At 46.0% G+C, this 18,343-nt stretch overlaps 1 protein-coding gene across 5 annotated transcripts in view; it reads left to right on the top strand.

Moving 5' to 3' along the window:
• The window catches only part of XPNPEP1 (X-prolyl aminopeptidase 1), a 58,287-nt gene that overhangs the window by 31,990 nt on the left and 7,954 nt on the right, over positions 1-18,343 (top strand). For all 5 annotated transcript variants that reach the window (XM_043597467.1, XM_043597470.1, XM_043597468.1 and 2 more), the window contains 11 exons: positions 1,476-1,568; positions 1,908-2,051; positions 3,778-3,873; positions 6,865-6,946; positions 8,440-8,650; positions 10,447-10,536; positions 11,053-11,103; positions 12,687-12,745; positions 12,875-12,952; positions 14,859-14,930; positions 17,150-17,210. In XM_043597467.1, the coding sequence (XP_043453402.1) occupies positions 1,476-1,568; positions 1,908-2,051; positions 3,778-3,873; positions 6,865-6,946; positions 8,440-8,650; positions 10,447-10,536; positions 11,053-11,103; positions 12,687-12,745; positions 12,875-12,952; positions 14,859-14,930; positions 17,150-17,210 (1,037 nt within the window). The remainder of the gene's footprint in view (positions 1-1,475; positions 1,569-1,907; positions 2,052-3,777; positions 3,874-6,864; positions 6,947-8,439; positions 8,651-10,446; positions 10,537-11,052; positions 11,104-12,686; positions 12,746-12,874; positions 12,953-14,858; positions 14,931-17,149; positions 17,211-18,343) is intronic.

The following is an 18,343-nucleotide window of genomic DNA, read 5'->3' as shown; positions in this document are numbered from 1 at the left end:
TGTCTCTAGTTTGCCTGAGCCCCTCTTTCCTCAGGCATTTCTCCTGCATAGGGAAATTCTGGTGGGTTTGGTTGGGGAGTGATTCATCCCTGGGGTTTTGCCAGATATCTGTCTGCTAGGAAATAGCATGACTTCATCCTATAAAAGTCATACGAGGGGCATTAAAAGAAACTTCGTTAGTAAGTGGCTTTTTAGCGGTTTGGGAAAAAAATAGCCAAGAATCAAATAGCAAAATAACAGCTCAGTGCCAGCTTTTAGACAGTTTTTGGAATTGAAGTTCATGAGCTCATTTCTTTATAAATCTTTGAACTTTCCCTCTGTGGTTATGTGGTTATCAGCAGTCCGTAGGGAAAATAGTGAAGATAAGTACTGGTTTAGAATATATGAACTTTCACTCTAAATATACATGTATTTCACCAAGCTGTTAAGTTTTTAGTAAAAATCTCATCAGTTAAGAAGCACGCATCCAAACATAGAAGGTATTGGCTTGGATTAAAGAAAAACTGGAATATCAAAAATAATTTCAGTTCCTTTCTTGGAGCTTGTTTGGTGTCCTACGACGAATCGCTCGGAAGAAACGGGAAGGGCTGTTTGCTCTCAGGAGTTGGAAAGCCAGGGAGCCATTGTAAAGATGATGGTGACGGGTACCTGTGTGTTCCTGTCTTAATCTTTGGAAAGATTTCTTTGCTGCAAAGGCTTGTGTTCAGCCCTCCAGTCAGGCCTGGTTGAGGGGCGGGAGCCTTCTCTCTGCCACCCTGCCTTCCAGTGAGGGGAGAGTACCATGGCGTGTGTTTCTCTTACCTGGTGTGGGATGTGAGGGAGGCCCCCAGCTCCCAGCCTTCACCAGTCACCACCCAAGTGCTCTTTAAGTGACCACTGGTGGTAAAGTGACTGATGGCGGAGAAGATGTTTGCAGTGACACGTGTACCTATGTTGCAGTGATTCCCGGGGTGCTGTTTTGACCAGGAGTCGAATGAAAATCTTGCCTTTTCTTTTGTTGTCTTCTTACTCTTATCGTATGCTTCCGTCTTAATACACCTGGGTGTTAAGGGGCACCTGGGTGACTCAGTTAAGCGTCTGAGTCTTGATTTCAGCTCAAGTCACGATTTTGCGGTTCATGAGATCGAGCCCTGCATTGGGCTCTGCGCCAACAGCACAGACCCTGCTTGGGACTCTCGTTCTCCCTGTCTGCCCCTCCCCCGCTTGTGCATTCCCTCCTCTCTCTCTCTCTCTCTCTCTCTCTCTCTCTCTCAAAAAAGAAAAAAAAAAGAAAAGAAAAACACACCATCTTATACTTCTTGCAGCCTTCCAAGATTAAGGGAAGTTCAGATTTTTTCAAGTGCCACCAATCTACCTTAGAGAAGGTGCTTAATAAAGGCCCTGTTATCATGATCTTGGTGAATTGCTTCCTTCTGGGTAGGACCGGGAGCTTGGTTCCACTGGGAATTGTTTCTTCTCTGTTCTTCCCTCTGTAGGTCTGAAGGACACACCAACTCAGGAAGACTGGCTGGTGAGTGTACTTCCTGAAGGATCCAGGGTTGGTGTGGACCCACTGATCATTCCTACTGGTGAGTGAGCTTGGGTCCTTCCAGCTTGGGTGAGGAAGTGGGTTCTAGATGCCTCTCCATTGTCCTTCTTTGTTTGTGGGACGTGGATCCTCTGGGGGCTCGGCGTGACTTGACGTCATGGTAAAGATCAAGGTGAGGAGAGGAGTTCTGGCAGAGAGGCAGGGGAAGGCGGTTGGTGGTGAAGATCACCTCTTTGCAGTTCTGCGTCCTACGCACTCAGCGCTAGGCCACGGGAGGATCGCCTTTCAGAAGGCGCTGGGCTCTCAAGGCTCTGCTGCCTGCCTTGGCCGAGATGGCGTTCAGTTCATGCATGGCTGGGCCACGTGTATTTCTCCCCAGATTACTGGAAGAAGATGGCCAAGGTTCTGAGAAGTGCAGGCCACCACCTCATTCCTGTCAAGGAGAACCTTGTGGACAAAATCTGGACAGACCGTCCTGAGCGCCCGTGCAAGCCCCTCCTCACCCTGGGCCTCGATTACACAGGTCAGAACTGTGCTGCATGCAGCAGGGCCCCCAGCCATCGTCCCTTCCACCTGTCACCTTTGTCTTCATTGCTGTCCTGAATCAGAGTTGAGCTTGATTGAGCTCACGGGAGGATTCTGCCCCATACTGGCACTGGTGGGGTATTTCATGAAGGCAGGAGCTTTATTTGTTTCCAGGGTTGGCACCTACTTACCACCTACTTTGCATAATTTATTCTTGCCCTGCTCTTCTGGGCAGACCTTTGGCTGCTGCTAAGATGGCTTTTTTACTACGCTGTTGCTCACTGCCTCTCTCACGTGTCTGATATTGGAAACAGGGCCGAGGGGTTTCTAGCTTCCATTTCTTTTTCTTTTGCCCGCGTTTGTAGATTTACCTCCTCAGGCCCTCCCCCCCCCCCCCCCTTCTCGTACTTTCTGCTGTAGTGGCTTTGGGGCATGGGTTTCTTAGGCCTGTATGATAGTGGTCGGTGTGGAGCAAGTTCTGCGAACCATTTGTGGGAGCTGAAAGTGTGGATTTATGAGTGAGGGATACAGAGAGAGGCCAGGGAGGTGGGGCTGAAGGGGAGGGAGTTGTATGGTAGAAACAGCAGAGTAGAGGTGGATGGGGGATGTCTGGAATGTAGGCAGATTGCCCAGAGGGGTCCTGGGAAGAAAGCATTACAGCCCAGACTCTTGCCAAGTTTTAAACAGCATTCCCGAGCTGATCTTCAAAGCGGTGTTGGTTGTGGGGGCAGCCCCCAGCTTGCTCTCCTTGTGATGCCCTCACCGGAGGGTAGCTCAGATTCAGGGGGATAGGTCCAGGGAGTGGCCCAGGGTCAGCTAGACATTTTCCATTCGCATGTTTTGAGTTTTTTAGAAGCTGAATCAGAGGCGCTGACCTATTACTTGTAGGAGAGGGGAGAGCAGACTTTGAGGTTAAGACTTGTGTTCAACAAACATGAGTACCTACTATGTGCAGGACACTGTGCCAGGTGCTGGGTGAATAAGACAGAGGGTCGTCCTGTTCCCAGGTGGCTGTAACCGGAGTTGAAAGTACTGTTTCGTGGTGGGGATGGTGGTGGTCGTGGTGGTGATGGGGTGAGCTTCCCCAGGGCTACCATTCCATCTGGAGAGCCATAGGGAGGCCCTGGCCATGACAGGGCAAGTGTGATTTAGAAGTAGTGGTCCCAGTGAGTCAGATTGCAGGGAGTACCTAGGTCTTAGCACCAAAGGGCGAGTCTCTCGGCTCCAAGAACGTAAAGTGGGTGGTATTCCCCCGGCCTGTAAGACTGGGTGAGTTTTCCCTCCTGGGCAGTATGTTCTCGTAGCTCCCTGTGCCTCTGCTGTTGTGCCAGTTCTTACACGGAAGTGTAACTGTTGCTGGTTTAATTATTTGCCTTCCCATCTAGGTTGTAAGCCCCCTGAGGGCAGGGACTGGGTATAACTCAGAGCTGTAGCCATGGTGACCAGCACAATGCCTGGCAGATATCTATGCCTGGGAAGTCTAGGTGCTTCATAGACATTTGTTGGATGAACAAATGTATTAGTTTTGTCGGTGGGGCAGTCAGGGCTCTTGAAAGTCAACAGGTTTGGACAGAGGCTTAAATCCAGGCCTCCTGTTTGCTCAACCAACATGCTCCCTATAACAGGTGATGCTGGCTCAGAATGTTTGGGATGGGTTCTTTCAGTTGGCTCCCGTGGGTCCCTGGAACCAGGGCCAGAGCCGCAAGCACGTTTGTTTCTTGCAGGCATTTCCTGGAAGGACAAGGTTGCAGACCTTCGGTTGAAAATGGCTGAGAGGAACGTCGTGTGGTTTGTGGTCACTGCCCTGGATGAGATTGCGTGTGAGTGCTCTGGTTTTACTGTTTGGGCATGTTACCCGGTCTCTCCCTTGGTTCTCTGGGAATCTGTGTGTTTGTGCAGATCAGCTTTCTGAGTGGCCAGGGAAGAAACAAAAGACTTATGTCACCAAATGGGTATATGATGCACCAAGTAGGATGGAGAAAGAATTATAGAGGATGGGAGAGGGGAATGTAGCTTTGCCCAAAGTGGTATTACAGCCAGGGGCTGATGTTAAATCTATGGTGGATGTCCACCTCTGAGCAGTCTCTTCAGGACTGGGACACCTCTGAGGAAGGACATTCCTTCCTAACACTTAATGTCTGTCAGTATTTGTGTGTCTGTCAATATTCATGTCTCTTTATAGCTGTAGAAGTGGCACCATAGGAGATTATTTTTTTCTCTGTACTTTTTCTGTAGGCCACTGTGTTCTTCACAGTGAGAATGTTCTAGAAATATTTCTCTTTTTAAAAAAATTTTTGTTTTTATTTACTTATTTAGAAAGAGAGAGAGAGAGAGAGAGCAAGCAAGGGAAGGGCAGAGAGAGAGGGATAGAATCCCAAGCAGGCTCCACACTGTCAGTGCACAGCCTGATATGGGGCTTGAACTCATGAACCATGAGAACATGACCTGAGCCAAGATCAAGAGTTGGAAGCTTATGGGGCGCCTGGATGGCTCAGTTGGTTAAGTGTTGACTTTAGCTCAGGTCATGACCCTGTGGTTTGTGAGTTCGAGCCCTGTGTCGGGCTCTGTGCTGACAGCTCAGAGCCTGGAGCCTGCTTTAGATTATGTGTCTCTCTCTGCCCCTCCCCTACTCGTGTTCTGTTTCTCTCTATCTCTGTCTCTCTGAAAAATAAATAAACGTAAAAAAAATACAAATAAATTAAAAGAGTTGGATACTTAATTGACTGAGCCACCCAGGCGCCCCATGTTCTAGAAATATTTGTACCTCAGAAAACTCAGGAACTATAAATATTTTTCACCAGCTTTTCTGATACAATAGCAGTTTCTGAATCTTTAGACCTTAAACAACCTGCATGCAATTGTTTAGTACCTGTCATCCTCTAGAACCTGAAGGAATCTTGGTGAATCTTCCTGTTCCGTCTTCCTTTTCTGACTGGGTTTGACCCAGGGTGACTGAGAAGAGGCACTACCTCATTTTTAAATTTTCTCATTAGAGAAAGAGACCCTACTACACAGTGTCCTATGTCTCCAGTCCCCAGCCCCAAAACTTTGTCAGATATCAGTGATATTTGACATGTGTCAGTGACTTATATCCTTAATTAATTAATAACCTCGACATCAGGGAAAATAACATATATAAAATTAATTTCTCCCTTTGGTTTTAAGAAAACACATTCCCATTGTGGAAAACCTGGAAAATGTAGAGGAAGTAAAAAGAAAAAGAAAAAAAAGCACCTATTTTTTGTTACCCAGAGATCATCACTGTTAATATTTGGTGCGTATATAATTTTGAAGCTTGATTTTTTCCAAAGTATCAGCATACTTTAAGCATATATAATCGTAACTTAAGTAAATATAAATATCCCATCATATGGTTGGTTATACCATAATTTACTTTACCCATTCCCTTAAGGATGACCTTAGGTTATTTTTGATTTTCTCATGATTTTATTATGATGCCGCCATCAAAATCTTAGTGCATCCAAATCTGTGTCTTGGTTTCTGATGATTTTCTTCTATTTCTGGTTGCTTTCAGGGGTGGTATTATGGGTTAGAGGGTGTGCACATGGTAGGCCTTTGGACCCATCTTGCCATTTACCTGCTAGAATTGTTTACAGTGGATAGGAATATGCCTGTCTTGCCACACCCTTCCCAGTCCCAAGTAGTGGCATTTTTATTTTTTAAAATTTTATCAAAAAAATTTTTGTAATGTTTATTTATTTTTTGAGAGAGAGAGAGAGAGAGAGCAGCAAAGGGGCAGAGAGGTAGAGGGGGACAGAGGATCTGAAGCAGGCTCTGTGCTGACAGCAGAGAGCCCAAAGCAGGGCTCGAACTCAGAAACCGTGAGATCATGACCTGAGCCGAAGTCAGACAGACACTTAACTGACTGAATCACCCAGGTGCCCTGGTATTGTCATTTTTAAACTGCTCGTCTGATAGGTAAAGCTTCATTGCTTTGTTATGAGAAGCCATTATTTTAAAATAGATGTAGAGCTTTTCTCACTAGGAGTTTTTAAATACTGTATTCTTCAGGAGAGCAAGCATTAGGCATCTGGAAGCTTTGAGACCCTAGCTATTCTCTCTGCTGGCCACTTTAGTTTCTTAAACATACAATGATCTCCCCAGACTTTAAACATACAGTGATCTCCCCAAACTCCTTCAAACATACAGTGATCTCCCCAAACACCTTTAACACTGGCTGTAGGTGGGGCCTCCACTCCAGTTCGGTATCATAGCTGACCCTTGGGTGGGCTCCGATATGGGTTTCATTCTTGGGCTTAAAGGCCACTACCACTCACTCCCTGCTTTTGTTCCTCTGCTGGGAAGCTCCGCCTCCTGGGGCTCCTTGACTCTTAGCCGGAGGGCCTTGTTGGGCTCCCTCACCATCCTGGGTGGGTCTCAGTCTTTCTACCCCAGGACGTTGTTTGCTTCAGAAGGGAGAGAGTGCTTGGCTCCTTTCCCTTGGGAATGCCAGTTTGCTGCAGCAAGGCCAGGTCTGGCAGGTCACCACCAGGGGGACAATTTCAACTCTTTGGAGGGTAATCCTCCTGTTTTTTGACTAACTTCCATTCTGTTCCCGGGACAGCAATATGGTAGCATAAGAAACAGTTTTGGTGCCATCATTTGGCGGGCATGAGCGACTGCAGCTCCAAGTGGAACGAGAAAGTGAGGTTTCCGGCTTTTCTGAGAGATGCCACGGAATCCTTCCATGGAAGCCTTCCATGGATGTTGAAGCGTTTCCCTCCCCCTACAGGCTCTCTCTTGTAATCTCAAGTCGGGCAAGTGACGGGGCTTTTATTTTTTTTTTTAAGGGCTGTTCAATCTCCGAGGATCAGATGTGGAGCACAATCCGGTGTTTTTCTCCTATGCAATCATAGGATTGGAGACGATCATGTGAGTGTTGGGCCACACTGGAAAGTCCTTCCTTCCTCACAGCTCCTCAGATTCCCCGTCTCCCCTTGCTGGTCGACCCCGTCACTACCTGACGTCCCGCTGATGGACTGCTTTTCTTCTGCTTTCTCCCTTTCCCACTCCTCTTTCCTTTCCCTTCTTGTCTTCCTTAACAGCATGTATTTTTTTTTACATCCTGCCTCTCTCTTAATCTTCCAAATAACTTGAAATCTATGAAAGTCTCTCTAGTACTAGAAGATAGGAAAAAAACCAAACAAACCAGGCAGGACATCAGAACAAAACCAGAATGAAGCTATTTCACAAAATTCCTGCTGCAAAGTCTTGGTCAGGCTACACATTTGATTCTAAATTTTGTAGTAGCCAGTGCAAAGGGATGTACAGCTCAGTTATACAGTCTTGGGGCCATAGTTCAAATAAACCCAGGCATTTGGAAGGTCAGAAATGACACCGGAAGCCCCCCCCCCCCCCCATCAAACTTTATGTATTAAAGCATTGCTTGTGGCCTTCCTGCAGTTGTTCTTTTATTTGGATGGCTCTTTATTCAGATAACATTTATTAAGTTGATAGGGTCTCTATTGGGTGCTAGGGTGAATGAGACAGGGTGCTGGGCTGGAGCTGGGGGATAAATGTCTCTTCAGGGGCTTCAGGGCATGTAAGTGGCTACTGACCCGTCAGTGGGATGGGTATGGATGTTACAGGAGGGGTCTGACCTAAACTTGGGCATCAGAGGAGACTCTTGGGGAAAGTAATATTGAAGCAGAGATCAAGAGCGCATGTGCGTTGGCTAGGTGAGCGGGGAGTGAGGAGAATGGTGGTCTAAGCAGAGGGCATGACATTTTCAGCGGCTCTGGACAGGAGAGAGCATGCTGCCTGAGGAGGGCCTGGAGTGGTTCAGTGTGGTGGGAACATAGAGTGTGAGGCTGGAAGGTGAGCAGGGGCCACATAAAGGAAGGCCCATGAGCGGTGTCCGGGAGCTCGGACCTTTATCCTGAGGACACTGGGGAGCTATTGAATGACTTTTTTCACATGATCAGGTTTGTAAATCATAAAGAATACTATGGCTGGGGAAACTGTGCTGGCTGGGGCAAGACTGGATGCAGAGACCAGTTAGGAGGCTCTGGTGCTAATCCAGCAGAGAGATGGGGGCAGCCTGAACCTGGCTGGTGACTAGGCAAGGCCACGATCAAAGCTGGACAGATTTGATCAGGATTTACACTATAGGCCCAAAGATCTTAGTGGAGGGAAGGGACAGTGTCCACGTCCCGGCTGGGGGAATGGAGTGGATGGTGATAACATACACGGGGATAGGGGCACAGTTTGGGGAGCAGGATTTGAGAAGGGAATGGGGAGGAAGGGGAACTGCTTGGTTTTGGTTGCTAGAAGGTGGAGCCTGTTGTGTATGTGTGGGTGTGTGCTTCCCCCCCTCACTCACATGCCCTCCTTTTTCTGTCACCTCACCCCTGGCCCCTCTGCAGGCTCTTCATTGATGGTGACCGCATAGATGCTCCCAATGTGAAGGAGCATCTGCTTTTTGACTTGGGCCTAGAAGCCGAATACAGAATCCAGGTGCTTCCCTACAAGTCCATCCTGGGCGAGCTCAAGGCTCTGTGTGCCAATCTCTCCCCAAGGGAGAAGGTGTGGGTCAGCGACAAGGCCAGCTACGCTGTAAGCGAGACCATCCCCAAGGTTGGTAGCCCTGCTGAGGCCCATCCAAAGTCGGCCACATTCCAGCTGCCAGCCCCTTCCCAGTTGTGGCCTCATGCAGCTTTGTCTTTGAAACAGAGGTTGTTTTGGAAGATCTCGGGGACTGATTGTCAGATCAGAGATGTCCTCTCCCTAGATGAGCCCTTTGGGCTAGAGCCATGTTGAGAATCTTAGGGCCCTTAGAACTCATTGAGTCCTGTGTTGTCCAGAGTGTGGCATGGGAGATGATTTTAGGTGGTATATACTAATACTTAGGTTTATTTAAATATTCTCTGTTTTAAAAGCAATTCAGCATATACTAGAAAAAATATTTCTAGTATTTGAGACCATGATGATATAAAAATTGTTTCTTAAGACAGAATTTAACAAACTAAGTTGATTTGAAGATGGTCTAAAGAGGGGCGCCTCCTGGGTGGCTCAGTCGGTTGAGTGTCCAACTTTGGCTCAGGTCATGATCTCGCTGTTCGTGAGTTTGAGCCCCATGACAGCTCAGAGCCTGGAGCCTGCTTCAGATTCTGTGTCTCCCTCTTTCTCTGCCCCTCCTCTGCTTGTGCTTTGTCTCTCTCTCGAAAAATAAATAAACATTTAAAAAAATATTTTTTAAATAAAGATGGTCTAAAGAAAAGTAAAGGTCTAGAGGGCTGGCAGCCGGTGTAAGAGCTGTGTAGGTGGTAGGAGAACTCTGGGAAACACTACTCTGCGTGTGCTCCTCCCTCACCACGTTTTACAGCTAAGGAGACTGGAGGCCCAGAGGGGCTTGGGAAGTTGGGGACTTGTTGAAAGTCAAATGATAGTGATACCCCTGCCCTTTACTCAGCCCCTGTTGGGTTATTCTAAGCAGTGAACACCTGTCCTCTCATTTTAACTAGGGCCCAGGGCATGACTGGAATCCAAGCCACCTTGGATTGTAGCCTTTTCGAACATCCTGTCTGGAGCCTCTGGCTGCCAAGTGCCCTTTAGCAAGCCCAGGGGTCTCCTCTCTTCTCCATCCTGGAAAGAGCCCAAGCCTGGCCCACTGAGACCTGGCTTGCCAGTACGCCCTGCCACTCTCACACTGTGTGACACTCATCTGCTCAGAGATTTGTTTCCTTGACCTAAGTTAGGGGACCATGCCTGCCTTCTCTGTTTCATGAGGGCTATGCAGGTAGGAGCGAGGGAATAAGGAGCCTAGAAGGAATGAAAGCCTTTCAACAAGCTCTGTGCGAGTGCAAGGTGATCCGAAACCCCCCTCCCGGAGTGCAGGGCTGGCCTCTGACTCGTTCTCTTTGGGAAGGGTCTTCCCCAGCCCTTCACGATCAGACCGTGAACAGTAGGTGATTTGTGATCCCTGAGCAAGATGGGAAGGAGCAGGAGCCCTCCCTCAGTCGTGTGTGTCCCCAGTGGGAAAAAGCCTCCTTTGTGCTTTTTCAAGAAAGGGGTTATTTCAGTCAAGCTTTGATCTGTGAATGGGCTCTGACCATGACCATGGAAGCTTGAAAAGCAGTGTCTTCCTGATGGCCGGCAGCCAGCAGTGCCAGAGAGCTGAAGATGTGGGGGACAGAAGAAAAATAATCTTGTTTGATGTACTTTACCTTTTGGAAGCGTTCGAGCCCCTCTTGTCATGCTCAGAGTCATCAACCAAAAGGGGCAGGACTTCGATCCCCAGGCACAGCTCCATGGGTCCTGAATGGGAGCTCTTCACGTGACCTGTCTTGATGTGCTGGGTGAAGAGGTGATTACCTTGGTCTTGGGTGAGTGGAGCCAGACTCAGTTTCCCATACTACGCCTTTTGCCCCTAGGATCATCGATGCTGTATGCCTTACACCCCCATCTGCATCGCCAAAGCTGTGAAGAATTCTGCCGAATCAGAAGGCATGCGGCGAGCTCACGTGAGTAAAGCAGCCGGTGCAAAGGGGGCGTGTATGGTGGTTGGAAGGCCCAGTCCCTCACCTGCTGTGTGGCTTTGAGCCTGGCACAAAATTGGAAATTTTTTGAGCCTTCCAGCGTTAGTGAGAAAATGAAGTAGAATACTCAGTGAGCTAGATCTTTATAAAGTACAATGTATAACACAAAAAAGGCGACGATGACGATGATGATGATGATGGAGAAGAAGAAGAATAAGAAGGTGATGCCTCTTAAAAGGCCCAAGGTATGTTTCAAGGCCAGTGGTGGGTCTAGAAAGATTTGAGGCCCACAGATGGCATTTGCCAGTGGCTTGTCTTTCCTGCCTCTGGAGGGCAGGAATGAATCCACTGAGGGATTTTTGACTTTGCTCTCGGCAGGCCCTTCCCTGGTTGTGTCTGATGGGTCCGACTTTCTCAGAACCACGTTAGGGCTGGGCACTGATTTTGCCCAGCTGATTTTCAGTAATAACTTAAAAAAAATTGTCTCTATTCTTTGCACAGATTAAAGATGCTGTTGCCCTCTGTGAACTCTTTAACTGGCTGGAGAAAGAGGTTGGTTCTTCGTCTTGTTTTAACACATGGATGTAGATTATTCAGAAGTTCTCAACATGTGATTCAAACCGTGGCACCTCCATGCTCTGGTGACCACGAGGTGTAAGGTCTTGATCTAAGTTTAGTCCTTACTTTTGGTAGTTCTTTCTGGAAATTTGGTGTGTGTGTATTTAGAAGTTTTTTTAATTGTAGAAAATAGTAACACAGATGAAGACAGAATTTCCTTCACAGAGAGGATCCTTTTTGGGTCAAGGCATTGTCTTATAACTGAGTGGAATTTCATTATGAGGAAAAATGACTCACAATAATATTCTAGGCAAGCTGATTATATTAAGAGAAAAAGATCTTTGTGTACTTCAATTTAAGACTTAAAAAACTTTTTATTTCATAGTGAATTGACTCTTGGCCATTAATTTCTTGCCCTTTCATTCCTTATGGTTGACAGCAGGAGGATTTCTTTGTGTCATTACTAAACAATCACATGTTCCCTTTAAATATTAAATAATATAATTTAAATATTATATAAACAATTCTTTAAAAGTAGCTTAAACTGGAAGAAGGGTATCACCCTGTGTGTAACTATTTTATTCTCTCTGGCTATTTTCCTTCTGTGTAAATAAGTTTTACACATCTCTCAGTGTATACATACGATTTTGTATTTTATTTTATTCCATTAGCACCACAGCGTGAGCATTTTCCATGTGCTTTGAGGCCTTAAAAAAAGGATCCAAATTGTAAAAGCATTGTGAGGTGACAGATGGTAGCTACACTTGTGGCAAGCATAGCATAAATAGAGATGACGAATCACTGTGTTGTGCACCTGAAACTAACATAACACTGTGTGTCAACTATACTTGAATAAAAAAAATTTAACAAACAGAAGGATCCAAGCAGAGAGGTTGCGTTTAGTGGTTAGACCAATTTGCCATTGCTCCTATTTTCAGGTGTTTAGATCTTTTTTAATTTTCTGGCCGTTATTAATCACCCTGTAATAATATCTTTCATTTATCTTCTTTACGTATTTAGGATGACTTTCGCAGGACAATATCCTAGCAGGAGATGGTTTTGAATTTTTCAACTTAGATGGATTAAGTTTGGGGAGGTTTTAGGGTATAACACTGGGGCAGAGAGTTAAGTGAAAAATTGAAAGGATAGAAACCCTTCTACTTTAATTTTCTTTTTAATTTTTAATTTATTTTTGAGATAGAGACAGAGCACAAGTGGGGGAGAGGCAGAGAGAGGGTGAGACACAGAATCTGAAGCAGGCTCCAGGCTGCTGTCAGCACAGACCCTGACATGGGGTTTGAACTCACAAACCATGAGATCATGACCTGAGCTGAAGTTGGATGCTTAACTGACTGAGCCACCCAGGGGCCCCTAAACCCTTCTACTTTAGATTGCTTTGGTAAGAGTCTTAGAAAGTTCCCTCCTTGTTGAAGACAAGACCTCAGCTGTGTCCCGTAGGTTGGACAGCCAGGACATGGGAAATGAGGAAAAAAATAAGCTTTTAATGCATCCCTTTTAACATGTAATAAACACGTGAATTTATCACTCCAGATGACTTATGAGCAACTTCCTTGTAGGTGCCCAAAGGTGGTGTGTCGGAGATCTCAGCTGCTGACAAGGCTGAGGAATTTCGCAGGTACGGATCCGTGTGCGCAGGAACCTTGTGGTCATTTCTTTGGCAACTTAAATGAGGCTGAGAGGGCCCTGATTGCTGGCACAATAAGATTCTGGAAGCCGCTGTGCTCTCTGTGTCTTTCTGTTCCAGACAACAGGCTGACTTTGTGGACCTGAGCTTCCCAACGATTTCCAGTACGGGACCCAATGGCGCCATCATTCACTACGCGTAAGGCATGCGGAGGAGCACGCTGCCTGGCTTTGCTGCTGCTTCTGCACAGGAGCCTGAGCAGGGGAGAGACATTATTTTACCAGAGGCCCCAGTGCCCACCCCCATGTTGTCTGTTGAGGCTGTTCTTATATGTGAAATGAGGTCTTGTTTTCTCTCAATCTCCCACTCTCTGCCTTTTGGGAGCCTCCACTTAGGCTCAGGTGTATGGCACTGACATTCTTCACGATGTAGTCAAATGGGTTGTCCCCATTTCCTTTCTGTGTCTACAGAAGCTGTATTCATAGCTCTTGATCATGGTGATCAGTGTTTGTCTTTCTTGATAATGGCAGCCATCTTGATGCAGGAGTCCAGACATCTTTGTGAGCTCCATCACTCCATACCAAAAAACTTATCATGAGGTTGTTGAGCATACTATTATGGTTAGGGAGATAATCAGCACCCTTTCTTCCCTCCTTGTGGGCTTGGCACCCAGCCTATGAGGCATTTTAGCAGATGACCTATAAGAGCCTGTGGACTCACAGAGCTGAGCATTCCCTGCACTGTGAGATGGGAGGGGCACTGATAAGTTTAGGGCTGATCTGTCTGTGGAGATGGTGGGAAATGGAACTTGGCTTGGTTATCGGGCTTCAGCTTTCAGAATTGCCCAGTTGAATGGATTTGCCTTGTGTTGGACATTCTGAGTTCTTTGCTCCATGTCTGAGGTACACAGTCTGGGGGAAGATCACTTGGTCTGTCTCACTGGGCTGTACTTGGGCAGAGATTCACCCCCACCCCCTTTTAATAGTTGCTTTTAGAGCTTTTAGTCTTGGGGCAGATTTTGAAGCTGTGTGGGAGACAGTCACAGCTGTGATTGTGCAGCTCTCTCGTATTAATGCTTCTGTTCCAAAATTAAAATATCAAAAGGACTCCAGTTTTTGTCTTATGTTTAATTCAGGTGATGAATTTCTTGGCTGGATACTATCCTAGAATTTTACATGTAATTAACACATTAAAAAGAACTCTGATCAAATGGGGGAGAAGCCTGCTTCTACTTTGGCATGTTTTCACAATGGGCTGCTGGAAGCCTGTTGAGAAGCAGGACGTTGCTTCCATGTCTGCTTGTCTTTTTCAGTCGTTCGGCCCAAGTAGCCACTGATGCCCGTAGTGCTGGAGAGGGGGTGGTGCCTGGAAATGAAGGAGTCCTTCTCTCAGCGGCAGGGCAGAGACTTGCAGTGCTATTATTCGTTGTAGCATTTCCCAGTGCAGTGACACTGTCTGGAAGTGGCCTGGGGAAATCAGATCACTTTTTAAAAGTGCTTCGGGTTCATTTAGAAAAAGTGCTTTGGCATAAGAACATTGTGATCTACTTCATTTCCCAGTAAAAATCCCTTTAGTTTTCCTCCCAAATTGAGGAATTTACCTCCTGCCTGTCTGGTGGCCTAGGAAGCAAGTGGGCAGGCTCCTGATGGGGTCAGGACTGAGGGAGTTACATGGAGGCTGAGGCCGGGGCCTGGTACCCCCACACCCAGAGACAAGTGACTCCTGGCTGCTATATTCCCAGTTCTGAGGACTCTAGCTTGGTCCTGCTGCATCTAATGATTATTATTTTTGTAACTTTTACAATTATTCATGAACATCTTTTTTGTTCCAAGCACATATGGAGCTAGATATAAAGAGATATGTTGTTCTTTCTTCTCTTGATCTCTTTATCCAGTTGGGGAGATAGGTCGACTGGGTCTTTGACTAGTTCTAGAAGATTAAATTATTTGGAATAATTAATTTAGTTGGTAACTTTTAATTTTGATATAATTTCAGACTTAACCTAAGTTGTAAGAATAGTATAAGGAACTCTTATTTGTCCCCCTCCCAGATTCAGGAAGTGTTTACATTTGTGGACTAATTAATTTTTAATTAACTTTCTTAGGCCAGTCCCTGAGACGAATAGGACCTTGTCGCTAGATGAGGTGTACCTGATTGACTCGGGAGCTCAATACAAGTAAGTAAACTAGGGCTGCCGTAGAACTTGACGATGTTGGGTCAAAGCAGTTGAATAGGGGGCAAGCCAGGCTCCAGCCGAGAGCACTCAGCTGAGACTCCCACTCTGCACCTGCCGCTAATGGACTCGTTCCCGTGTCTTGTCCTTTTTTTCCACCCATGGTTGAAAGAGCCCAGTGGTGACTCTTCCCACAAAAGACTGTTTGATAGGAATGTTTAGTTCTTGGCTGAGTGTTGTTAAATACTAAATAAATAACTGAAAGCAAGCTTTCAAAACCACTGGAAAGGCTTCTGCTCTAGCTCATAAACCACCTGCTAGCTCTCTGGACTTGTAGTGGCTTCAGGGCCTTGGGAGGTAAGGGATTAATTTTGAATGAATGAATGAGAAACTAGGTTGCCCCCAAATTTCTGAATTTTCGTCTTCACATCTTGGTCCTTTTCACACTCATCCTCTAGAAAGTTTCTCAGAGAAGAACCCAAGAGTTGGTTGGGTCTCGATGTGGAAGCCATGAGAGGGAGCTGGAACAGGTGTTGTCTGCATGAAGAGGGCACGAGCAAGGCCTTTTAAATGCTCCTTTCCCACTGCAGTTGGGACCATGGCTGAGGGGGAGCCTGATCTTTAAGTGAGCTCCGCCCCGTGCATGGAAACCACAGCCTAGCCTTGGGACACATGGGTTGGTATTCGTGATAACAGCCTAGAACTGAGGGTGTTGAGATTATTTGGCTACTGGTGTAAATTTTGGTTCACTTCTAAATTTTAGCAGGATTCTAGAAGTTATCCTTTCTGTGTCACAGGTATGGATTAGTGTGTTCTAAGAGATACCTTTGGGTATTTTTAGGGTTCAGTCTTTTGTTGTCCTGATGGGAGGAATTGGAGGTTGGCTCTCTCTCTTTTCTTTTTCATGTTTATTTTTGAGAAAGAGAGAGAGGAGCATAAATGGGGGAGGGGCCGAGACAAAGGGGGGATGGAGGATCCTAGACAGGCTCTGTGCTGACAGCAGAGAGCCAGATGCGGGGCTCAAACTCACAAACTGTGAGCCAAAGTCGGACGTTTAACTGACCGAGCCACCCAGGCGCCCCGGCCCTCTTTTGATAGAAGCAGCCTCCTGTTTACTTTGTCCTCTTCCCCCTCGTTTATGACCCCAGTGACAGCGTCTCCCATGAAACAGTCCTCGCATTGTGCGTGTCAGGGCCTGACGAGTTTACTCTCAGTACATGAGGCCATCCTTGCATTCCTACTTTGTCTCATTTAGTTTTTTTAAGCGACTTTATTGAGATATACTTCACATACCATACAGTTTACTCACGTTAAGTATACAATCAATGGTTTTTTAGTATATTCACAGAATTGTGCAACCATCACCACGAGCAATTTTGAAACATTTTCATCACCCTTAGAAAGAAACCCCATTCCCATTAGCAGTCACTTCCCATTTTCTCCTACCTAGGAAATCATTACTATACTTTCTCTCTACGGGTTTGCCTATTCTGGGCATTTCCTATAAATGGAATTATATATAATGCATGGTTTTCTCTGTCTGGCTTCTGTCTTCAAGGTTCATTCGTGATCTAGTGTGTGTCAGTACTTTGTTCCTTGTAATTACTAAGTAATATTCATTGTATAGATACCACATTTTGTTTATCCATTGATAGCCATTCAAGTTGTTTCTACCTTTTGGGTTTTATGAATAGTGCTACTATGAACGTTTGTATACAGGTTTTTCTTATTTTATTTTAATTTATTCTTTAATTTACATCCAAGTTAGTTAGCATATAGTGCTGTAAGGATTTCAGGTGTAGATTCCAGTGATTCATCCCCTACGTGTAACACCCAGTGCTCATCCTAACAAGTGTCCTCCCTAATGCCCCTTACCCATTTAGCCCATCCCCCCACCCACAACCCCTCCAGCAACCTTCAGTTTGTTCTCTGTATTTAAGAGTCTCTTACGTTTTGCCCCCCTCCTTGTGATTTTTGCTTCCCTTCCCTTATGTTCATCTGTATACAGGTTTTTGGATTTTCACTTCTCTTGGGCATTTACCTGGGAGTGGAATTGCTGGGTCATGTGGTAACTCCATATTTATAACCTTTTAAGGAGCTGAAGATTACTTTCCAAAGTGGCTGCACTATTTTACGTGGCCACCAGCAGTGGCCTCACCTACCTCATATTTGAGCAAAAGCTTATTTGGAGTGAAAACTAATTTGTCCTTTCTTCTGGAAAGGGATGGAACCACAGATGTGACACGGACCATGCATTTTGGGACCCCTACAGCCTATGAGAAGGTAAGGTGGAGCAGAAAACTTGAGAGGGCCTCTCTGCTTTCGTAAGAGCATTGCTTTTATGAAAAGGAATTGTGTAACTAAGTAAAATTTGTATGTGGGATAGTAAAATAGCTCATTACTGTGGAGTCAGGCTTATCTGCTTTATGATGTCCATTTAATTAATTACTGGAGACATTTTAAAAGCATTCTGTCTGCTAAGGTCAAGGAACTCAGATTCAAGTTTAACAGCGTCAGTAGTATTCTCTTGAGTCAGGAAATCTCTAGGGATGGGAATGGGGTAGTGAAGTGTACGTTTTTTACAAACAGCATCTAGATTTGGTTCTGAAAGCCACCCCCTTCTTTTTTCAAGTTCAGCATTTCCATTTATAGGCTTAGCTGTAGGAACCCTCTGAAATGATATACACTGCTCAGTTTTTGGTCTGTCTGGCCTGGAAAGGAGGAGATAGCAGTGAGGTAGAGAGATGTGCACCAGGAGTCTAGAGTCTGGACTTGAGGTCTTCTCTGCTGTTTACTGGCTCTGTGACCCTGAGTAAAGCACACAGACACATCCACAGAAATGGGGATAAGAGTACCTGCCTCCAGGGCTGGTTGTAAAGGTTCCATGAACCTTGCAAGTTCCCGGATCAGTCACTACCTAGTGAATGTTGGTTGATTCTCAGTGAATCTGTTTTTCTGGGAACTTCTGCAGGAAGTTTATCCAAGGAAGAGAGTTTCAGGCAGTGCAGCAGAGCAAGCTTCATACTTCAGGTCCTGTGCCTCATCTATTTGTAGGCATGAGCACCTCAGAGGAGTTTGACCTTTGGTCCATATACCTTTGGTGAGACTCTTTTTTGTTCTGGAGAAAGAATTCCAGACCAGACTGAAGAGTATGGGTTTAGTCCTAACTCTGCACCTTACCAGCAAACCCCTAACCTTCCAAGCAGCACTTTCTTCATCCGGGCAGTTAGGGATAACCCCTGAGTATAACATTGGTCAGGGCACAGAGGCCGAAGCAGGACCGCCTGGCTTCAAGGCCAGATGCTGCTGCTTATGAAGTGAGCCACCCAGCATGCTGGTTAATCTCTCTGTCAAGTGAGGATGACCACAGCATCTCCATCATGAAGTGTGGGATTAAATGATCAGTGTTTACTACC

Source organism: Prionailurus bengalensis, chromosome D2, assembly GCF_016509475.1.
Source record: "Prionailurus bengalensis isolate Pbe53 chromosome D2, Fcat_Pben_1.1_paternal_pri, whole genome shotgun sequence".
Taxonomy (NCBI): Eukaryota; Metazoa; Chordata; class Mammalia; order Carnivora; family Felidae; genus Prionailurus; species Prionailurus bengalensis.
This window is presented reverse-complemented; position numbering and strand designations above follow the sequence as displayed.